The 21,588-nt window shown below is 40.8% G+C and overlaps 1 protein-coding gene across 1 annotated transcript in view; it reads right to left on the bottom strand.

Moving 5' to 3' along the window:
- Nucleotides 1–1,325: 1,325 nt before the first annotated feature.
- The window catches only part of Camk4 (calcium/calmodulin dependent protein kinase IV), a 224,219-nt gene continuing 203,956 nt past the window's right edge, over nucleotides 1,326–21,588 (bottom strand). The window contains exons 8-11 of the mRNA XM_038330633.1: nucleotides 7,672–7,747; nucleotides 6,296–6,422; nucleotides 3,818–3,970; nucleotides 1,326–2,675 (exon numbers count right to left, since the gene is read on the bottom strand). Of these exons, the coding sequence (XP_038186561.1) occupies nucleotides 2,259–2,675; nucleotides 3,818–3,970; nucleotides 6,296–6,422; nucleotides 7,672–7,747 (773 nt within the window). The 3' untranslated portion in view covers nucleotides 1,326–2,258. The remainder of the gene's footprint in view (nucleotides 2,676–3,817; nucleotides 3,971–6,295; nucleotides 6,423–7,671; nucleotides 7,748–21,588) is intronic.

Raw genomic sequence — 21,588 nt, 5'->3', positions numbered from 1 at the left:
ATGTTTGCATGATTTGACTGAAATACTTGACTTGTTTCCTCGTGAATGGACTTAGTTCTTTGGAAGCATGAGGACCATCTTTAGCATACAAGATACAACAGAAAGGTGCTAGTGATATTTAGCTAATAAAGTATATAGGTTGCAGAAGAGGAAGAATTAGCCCAACACTCTTTATTATCACCAAGAAGGGGTAAGGTGCAATCATTTAAATGACTGAATTCTAAAACACTCGAGGGCTTGGCATATATGATATTCTTCTCAAAGCTCGCTGGGTCATCCAAAGCGTTCAGCCCATGTTGGAATGAAGTAAGACCTGGACTGGGGTTGAGTGATGCTATATGTGTTCTGATATTCTAATTTCACCTTCTATCAAGACCCCTTAGTCTACCTTTACTATTTCCAAATACGGGACACTTGCCATACATATGTTAAGTTTGATGAGGAAAATCACACCAGGAAATTGCTCTTCTTAAATGGAAATCTTAAGAAACCCTTCTTAAAGGTTAAAATAGCCCTTTATGACACTCGAAATGAGAGTTCTGAGGGAGAATTAAAGAGGGGGAAGTAAAATGAGAGCATAAATACTAATTAACATCAACTGAATAATAACCACCCAAGCTCAGATAATGAACCCCAAGTCACCCACCTGTCAAGGACCCAAATCACAGACTACAAGAAGCCCCACATTGTCTCCTTCCCCAAGACTGTTGGAGCTCTGTGCTTGACGTACTGAAGCACTGATGCCCCTAACAGCCTGGAGAAGCCCCAGATCTAATTTAAATCCCTGTGCAAATGTTTGTATGTGAGTCAGAACAAATTAAGTTATTATTTTATGGAAAAAATCTGTGCTGTTCATTTTTTTGCCCTCATTTTGGATTTTGGAAGTAATACTGTTTATAAATTAAGAAAACCCACCAAAAATGTAAAGCAATTGTTTTAATAAAGTGGTCATATTCACTCAAGAAACTTGATACTGCATTTAGTGTAATTTCTATGAAACAAAGAGATTCTGAGAAAAAAATATCATGCTAATTAAGGTCTAATGCTTTACCCTCCCCGAAGTCTTGTTTAAGGTTTGTTTACACTTTATTTTTGTTTTTGCTTATTTTAAAGACAATATGAATTTCTTGATATGGAAAGTTTCTTCATCATAAAATATGCTCCCTTTCCATCTAAGTGTGAGGAAAAAGATACTAGTTGTCATAGTGAATTTTGAACTCATGAACAGAATGTCTACACAGCTGGAGGGGAGAATCCTCCTGCAGACATTTTCTTACTGTAACAACATCAATAAGTTATATAACAATGGAATGCATTGTTCTTATTATATTCAGACATTTTGGCACCAATTTCTGCAGTGGGTTTTTCCAGAACTTGGAACTTGTTATTTGCAGAGTATATCCACAAAAATGTTCTTATACGCAAAGTATTATATAAGCTTACAAATGCAAATTTATATGAAAAGTAAAAAGGAATTAATCTTGGTATGTCTACGTTCACATCATATATCATTACACTTAAATTTCTTTATTCTTACCTAGGTTTAAAACATCTGATAGGGCATTTTAGTGAAAAACAGGTGAAAGAAAGAAACACCACAGTTTAATATTATCCTAAGAATTGTAAACTGGAAGAATTTTATGATGAACATTTTGGATATTCTTATATAGCATACTTAATAAAATGAGACATTCTTTACACACTCTTAAGGGGGCTGTGGGCTCATGGTCTTCTAAGACATCATGCTTTGATGTCTCAGCATGGCAGATGGTTTTGGCCACTCTCCAGGTATCTTTTATATGCCAAGCTGAACCCACTGGAAGTGTTCAGAAAGTCACGGGAATGTGTCTTTATTTGAGTTGAGTTCAAAGGAATTGCCATCTCTGAAGACTTCTGGGAGGTATAGGGTGCCTAAGCTCTCAAAGGAAAATTAGTTTTCCATTTCACTTCAAATACGTGCCGCCAAAAGGCTAAGAATTTTTGTTTTAAAGTGTGCTGTTTGCTGGAAATTTCAGATTTAACTCATGGGGATCATGTCTCCACTACATGCCGCAGAAGACATCATTGTTTCATAAAGTAAACACATGCACTGAAATTAGGATTACCAACTGGTATATATGGGGTTTTTTTGTTTTTTTTTTTTTTTTGCACCTCGAAACAGAATCACAATAGTGTATGTCATGCTCCCCCACCTTCCTTGCTGAAGGACAAAGTACATCAAATGCTTGGCTTGGTCTCTGAACCTAAAGGAAGCCAGATTAGTACTCTGGCAGAATCACATCCTGCGCTTCCGCAGCAGGGTCTTCCTCCTCAGCTTTGGGGTCCATTTCTTCCCCCACAGTCTTCAGCTTCTCCCCCGAGCGCCTCTTCATTGCGGGGTCACCTGTCTTCAAGCCATCCTCCAGCGTCTGAATCACCATCCTGGAGACCTCTTCGTTTCTCCCATCTGCATCTTTCTCCTGCCCCTCGGCCTGCGGTGTCGTTATCTCAGCTTCTGTGCCCTCAGCTGCCACCTGGTCTCCTTCTTGCATCTTCTTTCCCAGAACAGCTGTGCTGTCAGTACCATCGTCGGTTGGAGATGGATCTGCGCTGGCCTTGTGGCTCTCCTGGATGCTGCTGTGACTGCTGCTGGCACTTCCCAGTCGAGAAGAGGCCACCACAGCCTTCACTGCTGCCTGATTAGAGAGAAAAGTACAAAATCGTGTTTCCGTAGGAAATCCCAAATTGTAGTTTAGTTCCTGCTTTGTTTTATAGGTTAGTGTTCAGGCTTTCAAAGTAAAGGAAATGATTCAAAGATTGGTTGTCAGCTAAAATGGTATTTGGAGAAAGAACAGTAAACCTTCTTTAATTACAAGTTAGAATTATTTGGCTGTCTGGACAATTGAAAACATGAGTAAGATGCGTTTGCCTCTGAGTAGCTTAAAGTTTTCTATTCTCCAAAGGATGTTTCATGGGAGACTAGATCCACGATGCTGGCTGGTACCATGGGCGTAAAAGAGCAATGCTCAAACTAGCTTCAGAAATATTTAAGTCAAAGCTATTTACACATGTCATTTCAAAATCAGGCTTTGGATCTCCTTCCTATCAGTCTGTGCAAAATGACAGAAAAAGATGTTGCTTTTGGCCTCCAGCTAGTCTCTGAGATCTGCTATTTATATAACTAGTCCTAAACGTCATGAAGATGCACCTCAACGCTGCTCTATTTATAGTCTATAAAACATGGATTTTGGTGAAAAGTTTTCTGTATCACTTACTTTTTTTTCGTGATTATCTATAGTATGGAATAGTTTTAAAAGTTAATTCCCAATTATTACAGGTTCAGAAACTTATTTAGGTAAGAAGCAGCAGTAATGTATCGGGTGGGGCTGATGAAATGAGCCAGTAGGGGAAGTAACAATGCCTTTTCCACCAAGCCTGAGTTCAGTCTTTGGGGCTTATGGTTGAGGGGAGAGAACTGATTCCCTCAAGCTGTACTCTGACCTGCACATGCATGCTATTACACACACATACACGTGAGCACATGTGCACACACACACACACACTTCATAATTTAAACATATAACACAAGTATTCATGTCCTGGTTTTTACTCCAGCTATGAAGTTATTCAAGTGCTTTCCTTCTCTTAATAATGAATTCATGAGAAGACAGACAGACACACCAAAACAAGACAAACAACAAAAATCAAACCCTAAGTGGTTTTATGTCAGTGTCTTAGGAATTTTAAAGCAAGGATTTCCCCCTGGTGTGGCAGAAAAGGACTAAGGAAGAAAAGACATCTTAAAAACAACAGCAAGCAACAAAAGCACATGTTTTGCCTTAAGCTTGCGCCGAGCATTGAATTCTTGGAGCTTCTTCTGAGCAGTGTCCATGTGTACAAAGTTGGCTGCTTTCCCTGTGACCCATGGGTGCTGGAGGGCTTGAAACGTAGTCAGTCGTTTCTTGGGATCCAAAACAATTAGTTTTCTGACCTGTAGTCATAAAGAAATACAGACATAGAGAAGCTGGGCTTGCCTTCAGCGCTAAGTGCATGGTTTTGAAAGAGCTTACACTGTCAAGAGTAGGACCTACTCAGGGAAGCAGCAGCTGAGGGGGTCCTGGAAGACCGGGGCACTTACCAAACCTGTAGCGCCAAACCCACTGATTTCTTTCCACAGAGACCAAAGAAATAGGTCCTGGCTTGTCTACTGACCAGTTGCCTTTTGAAGGCAGAACCAGCATCGGAATAATTCTAGGCCACATTATGAAATCATTTAGAATTCAGAACTTGAACTACATCTCTCTAAAATAGTCATTCAGGCACCAACATACTTTCAGAACAAAAGTTAGTGTTCAAGCCCTTACTGAGTACTATTTTTTTATGATTCCCTTGAGATTTATAGTTATTTTCTTTAATTCGTTGAACGAGCTGAAGGAATAAGTTCAGAGCTGGAATAAAAGTCACTTTAGGATAAAAAGAAGGAAGCTTGCGCTTACGACATGCCTGGCATGACTAAACTTAACTAAAGGTAATCCATTCTGGAAGCTCTACTCTTGTGAAGATGGACAGACGGAGTTGTCAGGAAGACCAACAGATGAAATGTTTCCCAGCCTTGGGCTCAGAAGCAGTGGCCCAGTATGATGGAGGCACTACCGGACTCAGGGAGGCACATGTCCTGGTTACGCCTTTGACTACCCTCACGGCACAGGCACAGTCACAGAAACATATGGACTGGGAACCATCAGCTCCAACTCACAAGTGAAGAGCAGAAAGATGTTCCAAGACCTTAGCTACTGAGGCCAAACACTTGGTCATTAGTAGAGCTTGAAGTCAAACTCGGGCTTCCATTACGTGAAGCCGCATCTTATGGACGACTTTGTGGAGACTCCGGAGTGCCCCTAGACTCTGCTCTTGTAAAATAAGACGCTCTTGATCATTTAGCTACGAGGTCTTTTCTAGCCCTGAAAACCCACGGAAGAAGTGAAAACAGGTTAATGGAATCAAACAGCAAGTTAAATAAGGAGCAGATGTCATGAAGCGTTTTCTGTTTCACGCTTGCAGGGCAGATGCCGGTTAGTGTAAGGCAGGGATCTCTGGATTCTGTGTGAGCATACTTTAGAAGGGCACAAAAAGAAGCAGGGAGGCCAGACAGGAAGCTGTGGCTGTGGGCCAGGTGGGAGAGGGTGGGAGTTGGTTTGAGACAGTGGTGGCGGAGGAGGAAAGAAGCGGATGTATTCAGGAGTGGGGTTACATATCTACGTACCTATATAGACTGCCGCCCTTCCTGCTCACATGAGAAAAGTCACAGATCCTGAAGGATATGTTCCATGAAATAACAGAGAGAAAAGGGAGAAGTATTTGGAGGGATAAGTTCTGGGAAAGGAGCTTGAGAAAGTGAGGGTTTTTTGGTTTGGGGGCAGGGACTTCGAGAAAGGGTTTCTCTGAAGCTCTGGAGCCTGTCCTGGAACTAGCTCTTGCCTCTTGTAGACCAGGCTGACCTTGAACTCACAGAGATGCACCTGCCTCTTGAGTGCTGGGATTAAAGGTGTGCGCCACCACCTGCCTTCGAGTGAGCTTTAGTAGTGCCTTTCTGCTGGAAATCTTTGTAAACTTTGGCACACTTAGCAAATCCATGACTAGAAAGCTCCTAAAATCCCCTATAACCTGAAAAAAATCAACTCCATTATTTTGGCACATTTTTAAAATCTCTCCAGAGGAACGATGGCTGCAATTGTTCACAAGCAGTTTCTTGTACACAAGCATCCTTCTACCAGAAGAAGCAGAGTTCTCTCTCGAAGGGACTTCTCGAATATTAATAGGCTTCAGTATTAGCTTGAATGTGAAGCAGTGCAAAGCAAACCATAAACCATTCTATTAATAGAGTGGATCTTGTTTATAATTACAGTGGCACATAATAGGGCTCATGCTACTGTCAGAGTATTTTAATAGCTTTAAAAATTTTGAAAATCCAATTATATTTATTTGAAGTACATCTACATCTAGGTGAATAAACCACATCAAAGCAGAGTTCTGTGTGATTGGTGTCTGGGCTCCAGAGTGCAGTGTTATTTGAAAGACTTTCTATTTACTAGGTAGGGAAGATTCTGGAACTAATGCTATTATGGTGATTCAGCTAATGAGGACTGAAGGGATATCGGTTTCTCATTCTTCAAAATGAAAATACATCAGTGTTCCTTTTAAATGAAAATACCTTAAAGTTACAAAGAAGCAATAATATCAAAGGCAGCCTATTCTAAAACATCTTTTACTGTTTCTTAGTTAAAAAATTATCTCATTTTGTTTGGGTCACACTTACCAAGTCCTTGGCATTTAGAGATACTTCATCCCACCAAGGGGAGATAAAGTAATATTCACAATTCAGAATTCTCCTGAACATGAACTGGTCGCCTCTTTCGTCATAGAATGGTTCAAATCCACAAAGTCTGGAGGAAAAAAGATAGAATCAAATATCTTTAAAAGATGAAGTATACTTCATCAAATTTCTGCAAAAATTCAAAATCTTTCTTCTATATTCTCTACAAGTAACTCTCCCTGCAGAAGTGTGTGATTGTTTTGTTAGAATTTATGACTGACAACATAAAATCTGAACTTCACCTGCAGGAAGTAAGAATAGTGAAACCACATTTCTTTGAAAAGCTATAACAACAACAGGCCTCTCTCTCTCTGCCACTTGGGGGACACAGTACAAAAGAATTTTCTGAAACCCCAGAAGAAGCCTCTCTGCTGAGCCCACACCTGCAGCCACCCTGACCTAAAGCTTCTAGCCTCTGAGACTGTGAGAAGCTAAATATCGCTTGTGTAGGTCGCTCTACTATACAGTGGGTGAAGGCAGCTCACCTATGAATAACCAGCTCTTGAGAACCCTGGAACACCTCTCTCCACAGATGCATGCTATAGGTTCCCAAAGCTAACTGCACTCCCTGCCAAACGGCCAACGAGGGCCTCACTGTGTTGTGTGTTAGTTCTCGGGTGCACTGATATCTTCTTGCCTTAGCTTTCCACAGCCACTGTCATATATGATTTCCCTCACTGCCACCTCCAATTCCATCACTCACTCTGCAAACTTCCTGAAGTCATTATTTTAATTAGACAGCAGCTCAGTAATGCAGTTGGAGTGGACAGAGAATGAATTATCATCAGCTCATTTTATTCCGTGTTTAGCTCAAGGCCCTTGAAACCTTAACACGTAGGGAAATAAATCGATAGGTAAATGCGCTCAGAATATTTTGATAAGAAACGTGCTAGTTTGGGATTTCTTAAGAAGTAAATAACAGATCTCCTTCAAGGGCTACCAGTTTGTTCAGTAAGATTCAAATACATAAACAAAGGATGTGGCAGGTGGACTTAGGTCTCACAACTATCGTGATCGTGCAATACGTTCCCAAATGTGGGTATATTATACAGGAAAATCAGCTACGAAAGAGCCCTGGACAGCTGCTCACCTCCAGGGAAATGTGACAGTAAGAAGCAATACTGATTTTGAGACTAGCTTTTGGCACAGTTAGTGTAAAATGGAACATCACATCATTTGAGTCAATGCTATCAGTGCGGTTATTGTAAAAAGGAACATCACAAGAAGTCAGAGGTCAACGTGGTTGTCATGAGAATTATTAATACCTAGAAAATGTTACACAAAGACTGCTTGTATAAAGGTTGCCTTTTGTCACTTACAAGATGTAGGTGATTATTCCTACAGACCACATGTCCACTTCGGGTCCATAGGCACAGCCTCGGAGAATCTCAGGTGCTACAGAAAGAAGGAAAGAGGTTCAATTGGAGCGTGCCCTCAATACTCACATTTTAATTGCAACAAATGGGGAGAAACAAATTCCCTACTGGCCTTCTGAACTCTCAGCACCAATCTTCTCTCCCATAACCACAGTAGGATGAGCAAACTCTCAAGTCTATTTCTTCAGGAGAGACTGCAGTTTTTGTCTGTCATGGGTGCAGGGGAGTAATGCTATTAGTGAATCAAATTCTGTACTACAATATCATGATATGGCTCGAATAAGATGGGCAGAGGTATATCTTTGCTACAAAAGAAAAAAATTCCCCTACTCCAAAGGGCACTTTATACATAGACAAGAAAGAAATGAAAGTTAAGCACAGTCAAGGGGAAAACAGGCAAAATTATGCTTTAAAGAACTCAAAAACTACTTGAAGCATTGGGTATGCAGCAACTACATGTTTAGGGGTAGGGTAAGGACCAGAGCAGACTATGGGAAGGGTATGCAAAACTTGAGGACAAGAAGGTTGGCTCAGGAGCAGAAAAGGGTTCTGACACACATCTTAGTCCTGCCTGCTGTATGTCAGTTCCCAAAGAAACACTGACCTCAGTGTTCTTGAAGTCATGGTCTGAGAAAGGAGGTCTTCTCTATGCATAGCAAGGCATATTCTATTAGCTTTCTCTACTATTGAGGTAGAAAGGCCTTCTCAACACTGGCATGGTCCTGGAGAGAAGACTATAGTGATCTTTTATATTTTTATTACCAGAGAGATGTGAAAATTAGAAGCTACTGGCTCTGATGGTTTGTAGTGGAGATGCATTGTTTACCTAACTCACAAAGAAAGAGCACGAGAAGCAATGCACCACCATCTGCAGAGAGATGGGGTCTATTAGCCCACAGTGTATTCTTTAGTGCTGTAGATGCTGCTGGATCCCCTAAGGGATGAGTGGCTTGGTGCATGCTGAGGGTTTTTGTAGTATGTCTGGGGGATCAGAACACCACATTCCCTTGGATGGGGCCTCTAGAATTAGTAAATTGGCTCTACTGCCTTCACTAGAAGGATATCTGTCTAGACCAAAGGTTCTCAATTTGTGGGTCATGACCTCTTTGGAGAGTTAAACAACCCTTTCACAGTTCACCAAAGACTATTGAAAGACTCACATATTTATGCTATGGATTATATTACATAACAATAGCAAAATTACAGTTATGTTGCAGCAACAAAAATAATTTTATGGATGGGGGTCAGCACAACATGAGGAACGGTACTAAAGAGTCACAGCATTAGGAAGGCTGAGAACCTTCCTAGGCCATCAACATGAGCTGTTTTCACTGGGCTCTGGGTTAACTGGAAGATTGCTGTGGCTTTTCCTCTGGTGGCTTTCCGTGTCACCTTCCACTCATTCTTCTTCCCTGTAGAACTGTGCTTTACAAAATATAGGAAATAAGTAGCCAAGACAGAAATGTGAAAGGGATATGTGCCAATAGATGAAGCAACCATTCAGCAAGATGCACCATTCAAGGAATTGTATCTGGATTCAAAAAGGTTTGCTTATCTACAGTTGGATACAATTATTGCTAGAGGGAAATGTCCTATTAAGATTTGATAAAATTAGGAAGAATGCCTCCCCTTGTCTATATCCTTGACTGTGGGGTAACTTTCATTTCCTGGGGGAATTTGCATCTCAAAGAAGGAGTCTTTGAGTCCCTGATGCAAGTGTTTTGTTTAATCCTTGTGCTAAGGGAATTTGGATTTGCAAGCTCCTGGAGAGCCACTGTCACCTGCCTCCTAGTCCAGAGTGGAACTGGGAGAATAGCAGGCCTTTGGTTTGCATAGTGAGTGGTATCAGCTCTTGCTCACTCAGGCCCTGACATCAGAGAATCTGATGAGAACCTCATATGAATGTTGGCAGAAGCTTTTACATTTCATGAGACACGGTGTGTTTGTTTAATGTTTCAAATCTAAGTGAACTGGACTAGCTCTGATTGCCAAATTCCCTTGGAGTTTTAGCCTGCTCTATCTCATTTCTCATTTACCTGTCACTCTAGTAAAGTCAAAGCCCTGGTGAGGGTCAGGTGTTCTCTCCTGCTCTCTAATGGCACCCAGCCAAGAGTCCTGCAGCATATAAACACCTGGAAAGGAGGTCCCTGTTGACAGCTCAGTCAGTAGAGCATGAAACTCTTAATCTCAGGGTCGTGGGTTCGAGCCCAACTTTGGGTGCCATTTGTTGACAGAGGTTTCTGTCCCACCTGGTCCTGTAGCCATTCAGTCCCAAAGGAACCCACAGAGGTCTACATTAATTATTAGCTGGTTGGCCTATTAGCTCAGGCTTCTTATCAACATCTTAAATTAGTCTGTTATTCTTGTCTATGTTAGCCACGTGGCTTGGTACCTCTTATCAGTGAGGCATTCTCATGCTTCCTCTGTGTCTGGCTGCCTCCATGATGACTGCAGGCTGACCCTTTCCTCTTCCCAGAATTCTCCTGTTTTTGTAGCTCCACCTCTACTTCCTTCCTGGCTACTGGTCAATCAGCATTTTATTAAAACAATACAATATAAGTAACAGGGTACATGACCACTGTCTCACAGCAGGTTCCCTTAGTGTCCCACCATGGAGCAGCTGCAATATTTGTCCCACACAGCATCTGCTTTTTTTTTACATCAGTGTACAAACATCCTCAGTAGTAGAATATTTCTCCATAAGGCATTATCCTGTACAGAGTCAACTTTAGGAGTTAAAGGTTAACTGAGACAAAGAGAATTTAAGATAGGTTCTTATCTTCCGTAATAAATATCTCTTAAAATACTTTTTATAAAGTAAGAAACTTACAATATCTTTTAATTGGAGGAGGGGCAGGGTTTATTTTCTTTCTGTAATCTTGGCTGTTATGGAACTCACTTTGTGGACCAGATCTCAAACTCACAGAGATCCAAACGCCTCTGGCTCCCGAGTACATGGATTAAATGCATGTACCACCACCACCTGCACTAGAACTTATAATATCTTAATTCCAATATAAAATTGACGTCAAAGTCTAAATCAATTTCAATGTTAACTCACTTAACTATTTTAAATAGTATGATCTCTAAATCAATAAACCATCTAAAGTAGTATAAAGTATTTTCAGATACTAGAGTGTATGCCCTTGGCTTTCTTTGGAATCAGCTGATATCACTTATCTGAACTCTTTACATAACAGAAAGCCTTTTCCAAAAGCTTTTCAAAATCACTTTCAGGTTCTGGCACAGCAGTCTTCAAGTCTCCTAGGTATCAGATGTCTTCACATTGAGTCTAGTAATTCGTCATCTCCATCGAGTAAGAAATAATGGAGAAGCAGTCAGTTAATTTCTATTTGATATCAATATCAAGCCAGATGCTGCAGCACACACCTGTAATCCCAGCATTAGAAAGCTTGCCTTCACACGTTTTCTCACCCTATTCTCAAAGCAAAAGAATAAAATCTAGGGAGACAAAGTCCTTTCAGGGCTTAAATACTTTGGCATGTACCTCAGTGGTCGAATGCTGAGCTAGAACGCCCAAAGCCAGGAGCTTCACCCTTATCATTAAAAGAGGAAAACTATTTTACATGATGGACAATCAATCATCTTTTCTGATGGTAATCATTTATTGGTTTTTCCCACCTGTCTTAAAAATGACCTGAAACTGCTTGCCGCTTTCTAAAATTAGCTGATCGTTCAAGTTAGCACCCATGAAAGCACTGTGGTAGAGCCCCTAGTACACAGGTCAGCCCACTATCCAGACAGCTGAGTTTTAGTAAACTTTCTGAGAATTCTCTGTATGTCAGATGTGCCCTTTAAAAAAAAAATCAATTTGGATGAGATACCAAAACTACACAAAAATTCAAACTGTATGATATTTATTCACTGCCTCCTGGACCGCAGAGTGTTAATTTTTTTCCAGTTAGATGATAACATCATTAAAACATCTAGAGATTGAAGATCCACCTAGAAATTGTAATGGATTCAAACAAAAGCACTGCAACCGTCCTGGAAACAGCACCTGGCTTCTTGCCCCGGCCACAGGCACCAGACTGTTCCTCTTTCCCAGAGGCCTCTGGGGAAAGCTGCTGGCACAATTTTGGTTCTTGACTGTGCCTTTATCACTGCTTCAGGAGCAAGCCAGATGGGCGTTTTCAACAAGCGGCATGTCGTGTGTTCCAAACCGCTCTTCCTGCCCCCCAGTACTCCTTACTCACTGACACCGGAAATGGACACCCAGCTCCCACCCCACGTTTTCAGTTCAGCTCTTCACAAAATTCTTCCTTGACACGTGGATTGCGTGGTTATTAACCTGTATAAATTCTATATCTGGCTGAAGAAAGATAGTTTGTGTCACCTTATTTTTTTAGGTTTTTAATAATATGCTAGAGAGAAAAATCAAAGTTTTGAGAACTCCTAGTGCTTTCAACAGCGGCAACAACAAACAACAACCTCTCATACAACGCAGCGACTCATGAGAGTCACTTCTGGAGGATTCTATTGAGCTCTTCAATCTTGAGAAAATCACAGATGTCTACAACTCTGAATCATACCGAGTCTCCTTGCTCACTTCAAAGCTAGCTAAGGGGCGTGAAGGAGTGTTCGTGCTTGAAAAGCTGCTTCTCAATTTTCATGGAATAAGATGAAGTATAAACAAAAAGCCCAACTCATGTCAATAAGAGAATAATATGATAATCTTTTTGTATATAGAAACACAAAATAATATGCTTAGAACTCAAACTTTCAAATATATTAAATATGATTCACACTATGTTTATCTCTAAGGGATATATAAACTTTCTCACTGGTGGATTTTCAATAATTCTTTTGAAAAGAATTATTACTTTTTGCCTTATGCATATACTTTCTGTATTAACATCCCAAAATGGAACACTATTGTGGGTGTTCGGGGCCCAAATGGTGCAATTTCAGCAAGTCCCACCCACTTGCCTTCAATCACCTCTTCCTTTGACCTCTCTTCCTCCCATCATTCCCACCCTCATATGTGTAATAATAGAGCAGAGTCCCGGAAGAACTGTGAATTCTCTGGTACAGTTTGTTCTGTTAGTCAAGTAGTATCTTCAAGTTGCATAGGGGTGGAAATAAAAAAATGACGACTGTGGAGATCAGCAGTTAACAGGCTGCCTTGTCATTAAAAGCCTGTGTGGGGATGAAGTTGGCATCATTCTCCTCAGGGACAATGCTATCAGTCACCTAGAGCCAAGGCTATTTGGTTAACATTTGTCTAAGTACATAATTACTAGGCCCTCAGTTGAGTGTACAGAGACAAACATAGACAGCTTTTGAGATGTAGTATATGATATAATTATTGGGTGACACCTAAATCAGCAGGGTTCATTCTTCCTTCTCCTTGCTGATAGCCTTGGGTCCCATGAGACGTATCTGTGAGATTGTGTTGACACTCTCAAAAGTCAGAGAGGCAGCCTCTTTGGTGGCTGACAGGCATAGCTGTTAGAATATTAGTTTGTATGTTGAGGCAAAAATCTGTTCCTATGAGACTCTTTTCTGATGTGGGCCATGCCAGAGGAGCAGCGGGTTGTCAGTGAAGTTCCAGGTGTCAGCCCAGCAGAAGGGAATCCTCTGATGGGCCAATCTCATTTAGGCAAGGCCACGGGACACGGACCCCATGATGTCTTTTTCTTCTGCTGTGCCCTTACATGTTTACTGCGGCTCTCTTTCTCTGGTATCTAGCATGGTGGGAGTGGATTCAGGAAGAGCTCCACTCGTTTCGTGTCTTGCAAATGCCCAACAGTAGAGGGCAAGAGATCCTTGCGCATACAGATAAACACTGAAGAAGGCAGGAAACGGTAAGCACGCAGCTTCTCTCTCCAAAGGGAGAAGATATCTGGCTGTTCCCCCAGAATGCTGGGGTAAAACATAGTTTATAACCTGGTACCCCACTGCTACCTGTTGAGCAAGGCCACACCCTTATCCCCAAGACTATAATGTTTGTTATCCCTGATGTTTCCCCGCCAAAACACTGAACATTGCTTCTAGAACATCAAACTCATTCCTGTGAGTGATGTCATTGTACTTTACAACATGATGTTTGCCACGGTCATTTTCCATAGACCTTAATCGAGCATTGTTTCTAACGCAAAGAACCCATCATTACAAGAGAAGCCATGTGTACTTTGTAAAGCGTGTCAATGTAAACATGTCTTAAGTTTTATTGCACTCATGGACTGAGTTAGCTGCTATCAAAAAAACTTTTTTTTTTTTTTAAAAAATTGTGCTATGCTAAAATAAGTGAATTGGTGTCAGACTTTTTAAGTTTTGGTCCAGCATCAGTACCTAAGTTAGGTTGAACCAAATTTCATTCTTATCTCTTTGCGGACCATTTCTGTCATCCGGAAAGCCTGCAGCCCCAAATGATCTCAGGTCTCATCACTTTAAATGCTATCTATACTCCAGCAACACATATGTTTCCATCAATAGCCACCTTATGTCCCTGAACTTCACACACACACACACACACACACACACACACACACACACACACACCATTTAGACACCAAACACCCATCACCAGACTAACAAGCCTAAACCTGCTGCTCCAAATGGCAATCTCATATTATAGTAAAATTGTTAGGCATTCTTCTAGCTGTTAGAGCTTCCCACCCCGCGGCACACCAACCAGCCTCCTTGCTGACTTGAGAGACATCCGTGCTCATGTGCATCTCTGGTTGGCTGTCCTCTCCACAGGGGTGCATCCCTAATGCTTACTCTCTTACACCTTTCAAGTGTTTACTCATATATCCAGTTCTAATATGAAGCTTTCCCCCGATTATTCATTTAAAATTACAACACAGACTCTTTTTGTAACTTACACTACTCCATAGGCATGGTTGCTAATTTCTTTGCAATTTACACATTTATTTTACTGGTTGTTTTCTCCTGCTAAAATATACTGTTCTAAAGGAAGAATCCCTGCTACATCTTGTTTTGCTGCTTGCTGCTATGTATCTAGTACTCATAGATCCTGGTGCATCAGTTCAATAAATATTTAGAAAAGGAATTCTGAATGTCTATACATCTTACACTCCTCAGAGTTTACCTTATAATTAGTACAGTATCAACCTCATACAAGAAGAGACTTGTTTTTCTCCAAATTTCAACCTTCTGAGTTGGCTGTTATCAGATCTGTTGTGTCCCCGTCTTTTCTAAGATCAGAAGATGAGCCTGACACTTGCATTTCCTTCTGCTTTTACGTGTGTGTCCAGCTGTGCATGCATTCCCAATACCATCACCAGTTCATTCGATCCAGCTGGCCTGGGGCAGATCCCGCCTCAGGGAGGAGGTCTACTGTTAGAAAGGGGGGTGCACTTGGCGCCCTTTCCAACCTGCTTATAGCATCCTTGGTCTTCCTTTCTCTCTCTTTCCCATCTCTCCAAGGAACTCTAACGTGACACACCAGCCAGGGCAGTCGAAAATAAGAGGCAGCACAAATGAGACTTTGCTATGCATTTAGCTCATCCTTGATTTTTAAAAATTTCATTGTAAAGTAGAAGTTATCTCTGTGCTTTTTTGATTAAACTTGGTTGAGACTATTCCTTACTTGATGAGATGGGCAGGGTCATCTGATTCCTTTACATTTCTTCTAGCTGTTGACTTTTCAGGAATGAACATACTCTGTCTTTAAAGAAACTAGAGAGGAAGTTTCAATTTTAGATCAAACTTATTTTCTTAAGTACAAAGTCCCTATATTTTCCACATTAGTGAGTATGTATGTTAAGGAAAATGTAATCAGTTCGTTATCTTTCTCTTTTGTTGACAGCGAAACAGGACTCTCTTCTGACGCATTATAGGCTAGTTATAATTTGTACTGAATTTTGGCAGAGTGAACTTTCTAGGTTATTTTCTTTTTAAGAAGTAATACAAAATTGTCAAAGAATGTTAAAAACTTCTTAAAAGTAGCAATCTGGCAATTCCAGGGAGTTATAATATCTATGGGGCTAAAGGTAGAGAAAGTGTGTGTTGTTACGAGTGTTTAATGGCATGTTTTAAATGCTAACTTTTTTTCAGTGCTGGGAATCAAATCCAAGGCTTTACCTATGCTAGGCAAGTGCTGCATTGCCAGCCTACATCCTCAGCCCCAAGTGATGACATCTACAGGCCACAAAGAAGTGTCAGCTTCACCCGACTGTTCAAAATTGGAGGAGATATGCTTCTTCTTTAGAAGATCTATAAAATGTATGTCTTCTTTAGAAGCTATTAGTTTCTATATCCTTAAAAGTGGTATTGTGTGTGTATATGCGCATGCACATGTATGTGTATGTACATGACATAAGCACACACATGTGTACAAAGCAAAGTAGATAACTGATTTATAACTTGTTAAAATATTAAGCTATAATTTAATCAAACTTTTGTTCATAATGTAAAAATATCAGAAACCTATATTCCTAAGAACTACTCAAACAAACATGAATTCCTTGGCACAGTCTTCCAGGACTCAGCATCCTCTCTAAACAGGTCACTGCCCTCGGTGAGAAGAGACCAGACAGTGTACCCCAGAACACCTGGGTGCTGAAGGGTCAGATGTTAAGCCTGCCCCCGTGAGCCCCAGCCTGCTCCCTAGTCTGTTCACATCCTGTGTTCTGTGCAGTCATTTCCAACTCTGTCAGAAAACTCTTCTAGATAGCTCCATATTTACCTAGTCAAAAATGTGAGTCCAGCCTTGCACATGCTGAACATGCATTAGCCTACACAGGAAAGACACATGTGAGGCCTTGCACATGCTAGACATGCTTTAGCCTACATAGGAAAGACACATGTGAGGCCTTGCACATGCTGGACATGCTTTAGTCTACATAGGAAAGACACATGTGAGGATTTGCACATGCTGGACATGTGTTAGCCTACATAGAAAAGACACACGTGAGTCCAATACTGAGCATTAGATCAGTGCTGATGCTTTCTCATTTGTTTTTTTTTTTTCAGAGCAAAGGGGGACGGTAAGGAACTCGATTTACATGGCATCCCACACATTAATCACGCCCCTCATATGCCAGCAGCTGAAGGCTGCATTTAGCCACCTATATTTAAGTACTAATCTTTTTTATGATACCACAGTAATTTATAGTATGATAATAATGACAGAATTAGTCTGTCATGATGCCATGTGCATTTCTAACAGAAAGGCAGCCATAGTCTGGATTATGGGATAGTTAATATTCCTCTAACTATGGAAGCTCTAAGAATATCACTTACAGGAACAGGTGCCTGTGGAGTTGCCAAGAGTTTCACATACAGTGGCAGCCCATTCACTAGTTGCTCATAATTAGCTTTCATTTTGGTTTAAATAGAAACACAACACGTATTTGCCATTACCAAAGCCTGCAAATGGGAAAACACTGCTATGCTCATGGGATTAGAATGTGGGACATTTTTATGCATTAATATTTCATCTGAATTATGCCAATAGATCTGTCTGAAAAAATAATGAGACCGTGGCAAATGTTGAAGGAAAATAAATTCTTAACAGCTTCTGGGATCTGAAAATAGGATTTGAACAAGTGCAGAGGTACAAATATAAAATATGAACATACATAGTTTAATTAACCAAGCTAATGAACAAACAAGGTGACTGACATCAGACAGAAATAACCTTTTACCTAGCCCATTGCCATATTGGTCTCTTTTATACTTTTAATCACATTTTTGTGATCAGCACAGCACTTAATATTGCACAGTTACATTGTAGCATGTTTATCAAGAGCAAAGACCCCTTATAATGTATATTGAAACCTATGCTTTTTCTTCAATGAAAAGATATTGAGAATCCCTTAGGTACTGAACACTTTATGGGCAACTTTAGAATGTTAGTCATTAGTTTCCATTGTCTGGGCCAGAAATATATAATATAAATACACACACACACACACACACACGCACACATCACTGGGACTTGGTTTTGAACATGTACATTTCTTAGGAAATAATAAGCATTTGCTTAAACATGAAGTATCTCTGATTTTTCTTTTGCAATTCTCTTACAAAACAATCCTCTTATTAACAGCGCTGGGCAAAGGGCCTAAGAACAAGAGTGGGTAGCTTTTCCTGTTTTATTTCCAGATATGGCAGATTGTGTAACATAAACATTTGTTCTCTCAAAGGATGTAATTTGGAAAGCCTTCTGTTAAAATAGGAACCATGCATAGGAGAGTAACTGACCTTGGATATAATCACCCTTACAACAGGCGATCAGAACAGCCCCATCCTGCCTCTCTCTTCCCAGTTGCATAGTTGCTAGGCATCTCCCTCAACTAACATAAAGTATCTGTATTATAAATATTAGTTCTTTTTTATACAATTTCGCATTTTTATACCATTAATGGGTCCCATTGGGGCTATGCATGATTTCTTATTCAAGCTAACAAATATAGAGACAGCCTCTACTACCTGGCCCTTAAGTCCCAAGAAGCAATAACTCTCTCTCTCTTAATCATCCCAGAGAAAGGTGGTGGGTATCTAGACCACAACTTGTATTCTCTCTCCTCTCTCTCTCCTTTCTCTCTCCCCTCTCCCTCTCCCTCTCTCCTCTCTCTCTCTCCTCTCTCTCTCTCTCTCTCTCTCTCTCTCTCTCTCTCTCTCTCTCTCTCTCTCTCTCTCTCTCTCTCTCTCTCTCTCTCTCTCTCTCTCTCTCTCTCCCACCGAGTTGTGATGTCATAAAATACTATCCCCGTGTAAAGTCATGCTCTCTGTTGCAGAATAATGACTCTTCCCAGCCTTTCATTTAGGCTTCCTCCGTAATGTATTCTCTAAGTGGGCAATTTCCCTCCATATACCTACTTATTCTTGGAAGAACAGCCACAACTAATGACAGTACTTCTCTGTGCCGAGTGAGGATGGCTGGAGCTGAGCGAAACCCTGAGAGTGTGCTTTAGATGCCTTCTGATCGGTCTCATTTTAAAAACAGATGATTGTAACTATTCATTTTTATAATTAAGTGAAAAAACTATTCATTTTTATAATGAAATCACCTTCTCAGTTCAAAGTCCTACAGGTGGCTTTAGGTCTAGGGTTTCTGCCTCCTGTGCTCTGGTGTCATCATGATCTCTGTTCCCCCCCACTTAGTTTCCGGTGCTACTGTACAAAGCCGAATATTGCCGCCTCCACTCTAAAGACATATCTAGTGTACTTCAAGAACTTGGTTAAGTAAATATACATTTACACACAATTTGAATCTTGTTTTTGAATATATTGGCCTTACTCGTGTTGAAAAATATTGCAAACCTGCTCAGTCTATTTGAGAGTGATTCCGTACATTTTCTTTTCAGCACTTCAGAGACCACAAAGCACCATTTCCCCTGTGAGTTGCCAAAATAGTCTCCTGAGGTAAACAGCCTTCTTTGCTAGTTCATCTCTTTCCATTACAGCAAATGGCTCCTTTCCTGGTGAGCTGCCATTGTAGCAGAAATGGAGGATTAATCACCTTTGACCATTCAGCTCCCTCGTTCCCTGTTACACATACTCTAGGGCAGTGTGCATGTCTGTGATGATGATGATGATGATGAAGAACAAGAATAATAGCAAATATGCCACTGTTATCAGATGACTATCTATTAATGAACCTGCATATGCCAAGGACAATGCACTAAACATTAAAAGATATTATTTTTATAATGATATCTAAGCTGATTTAAGAGTAGGTCAACTATTTTATCCAAGGAGAAGCTATTTAAAGCTTTGTCATTAAAAGGCAGGAAAGAGTATTTACAAAGCTTCCTGTCTTGGCTGTTATCTAAATTTGTTCTCTCCAAATTTTCATTTGTTATGTGTCAGATATTTATAAAACACAGCCTTGACTTCAAAATATCATACGGATTAAAAGCCTTCGTTGATTCGCCATTCCTGACCTGAAACTTCTGAATTCCTTAGACTGGCATACAGATTCTCTTAAAGCACTTTTTGTTTTTAATTATCTGTTTATGTGTGTAAGTAGCAGGGTGTGTGTTCACCTGAGGACATGCAGACTCATTTCTGATAGATGCATCCTACCTTTCCAAATACATCTGTACCTCAGTCCAAGGACTCGGTGTTCCAGCTCTGCAAAATGGCAAGGAGAGAAGAGGCTTCTGGACTAGACAGGTGCTATTGTAGTGTATTTGTTTAACTAGGCATAGGTGTGTTACATTTGCTTAGTCTGCATTTGTTTAACAATGTAAAGATGCCTTGCCACTAATTAAATAAAAGTAACTTGAGCTCAGAGAGGTGTGTTTAGCAGCTGGTTGATAGGAAGTAGCAGGAAGGAGCATAGCCTGGGTTTGTTTGGTTGGGCAGTATGGAAAGAGAGGGCTCCTGGGGACTCCAGTAAAGAGAGAAAGTTAGCCACTTGCTACTCTAACTCTCTGAACTAGCCTTTAAATTTTATTATTGGAACAGTAGAGGTTTAGTTCAAGCCACCTTTAGCAGCAGCAACAGAACCATTGTCTGGGGGACAGACATGCCCCCATGCCACTCGTAGTTTAGAACACAGCCACTGTGACAAAGGTGGAACAGCAAGGTGTTACCACTCCTCCAGGAGTCTGCTCTCTCCTGTGCCCACTGAGAGCACCCATGGCCACCTCTCTACTGAACTCCTGTTCCCCGTCAGTATGGAGCTCACTCGCCTCTCTTTCTAACATACCTATGGCCACAGTTAGTACCATTCCTCTGTATCCCTGAGCTTTTGGCTCAGATAAATAGAAAAATTGTCACAAATAAACCTTGATTAGTTTGTAGCCCATGAAATCTTTGAAGAGCAGGAAAGATGTGGTTATCCTTGTGACTTCAGAGGTGACCAGGGAGTCTATTAACACAGTCATAACACAGTTAACATTCAGTGTTCCTTTTATCAATAAATGAATCATTTCTTCTTGCAATGCCCAATCTGTGTGTTAAAGAAAGAACCATTCCCATGTGTAGTGATATTTTACTTGCATTTTAATAAATAAAGCTTGCCTGAAGATCAGAGAGTAAAATAGCCACACTGGTCAGTCTTACAGACCAGGCAGTGGTGACACACACCTTTAATCCCAGTAGCCACACTAGCTTGCCATAGAAACCAGGAGTAGTGGTGCATGCCTTTAATCCCAGTCCTACAGAGGAATATAAGATGGGAGGAGACAGCTCTTAGATTGAGCTTCATTCTGAGGATTCCTGGAGACAGAATTGCCATTTTTGGACTGAGGTAGAGGTAAGAGCCAGTGGCTGGTTGTTTTACTTTTCTGACCTTCAGAATGAACCCCAATATCCATCTCTGGGTGTTTATTAATCGTGCTATACCCGTGGCTGTTCTTACATCCCTGAGGACATAGCTTGCTTGTAGTCATAGAAAGGATTCACAGAGAGTACTCATTTCCTCATTGTTGATTGTCCTCTTCTGTGGTTGTTCAGTTCTTGGGGAATTGTTTTGTCATACGCATCTCTTGGCTATACTTAGTATTTTACACCAACCAATGTGTTGTGGGAGATTTGTCTGTGTTGCCACTCTGAAACTGCCAATAGAATCAGACCTTGATCAAAGGATGACGTTCATACTGAGCGGGCCAGAGTGGACCATAGAGTTTTCTGACTGGCTCAGAGGAAGCTACAGGGACACACAGGAGGAAAAAGGAGTGTCAAGGAGAGAAGCATGGGTTTGTTTTTGTTTTTGTTTTGAGAAAGGTGGAGAAGAGAGTAGGTGATTGTTTTCTCTGTTCCTCTGTAGCTCTCTCGGGTTTGTTCCCATATTTAACTCCTGAGCTTTATTTTCTAATAAAACAATAAAAGAAGCTTCAATATCTGATGTCCAATACATGGCCTTAAATCATGCCAAAGCGGTGCAGAGCCTCTGATGCTCAGGGCAGGTGGCTA

The sequence above is a fragment of the Arvicola amphibius genome, chromosome 5, assembly GCF_903992535.2.
Source record: "Arvicola amphibius chromosome 5, mArvAmp1.2, whole genome shotgun sequence".
NCBI classification, from domain to species: Eukaryota; Metazoa; Chordata; class Mammalia; order Rodentia; family Cricetidae; genus Arvicola; species Arvicola amphibius.
This window is presented reverse-complemented; position numbering and strand designations above follow the sequence as displayed.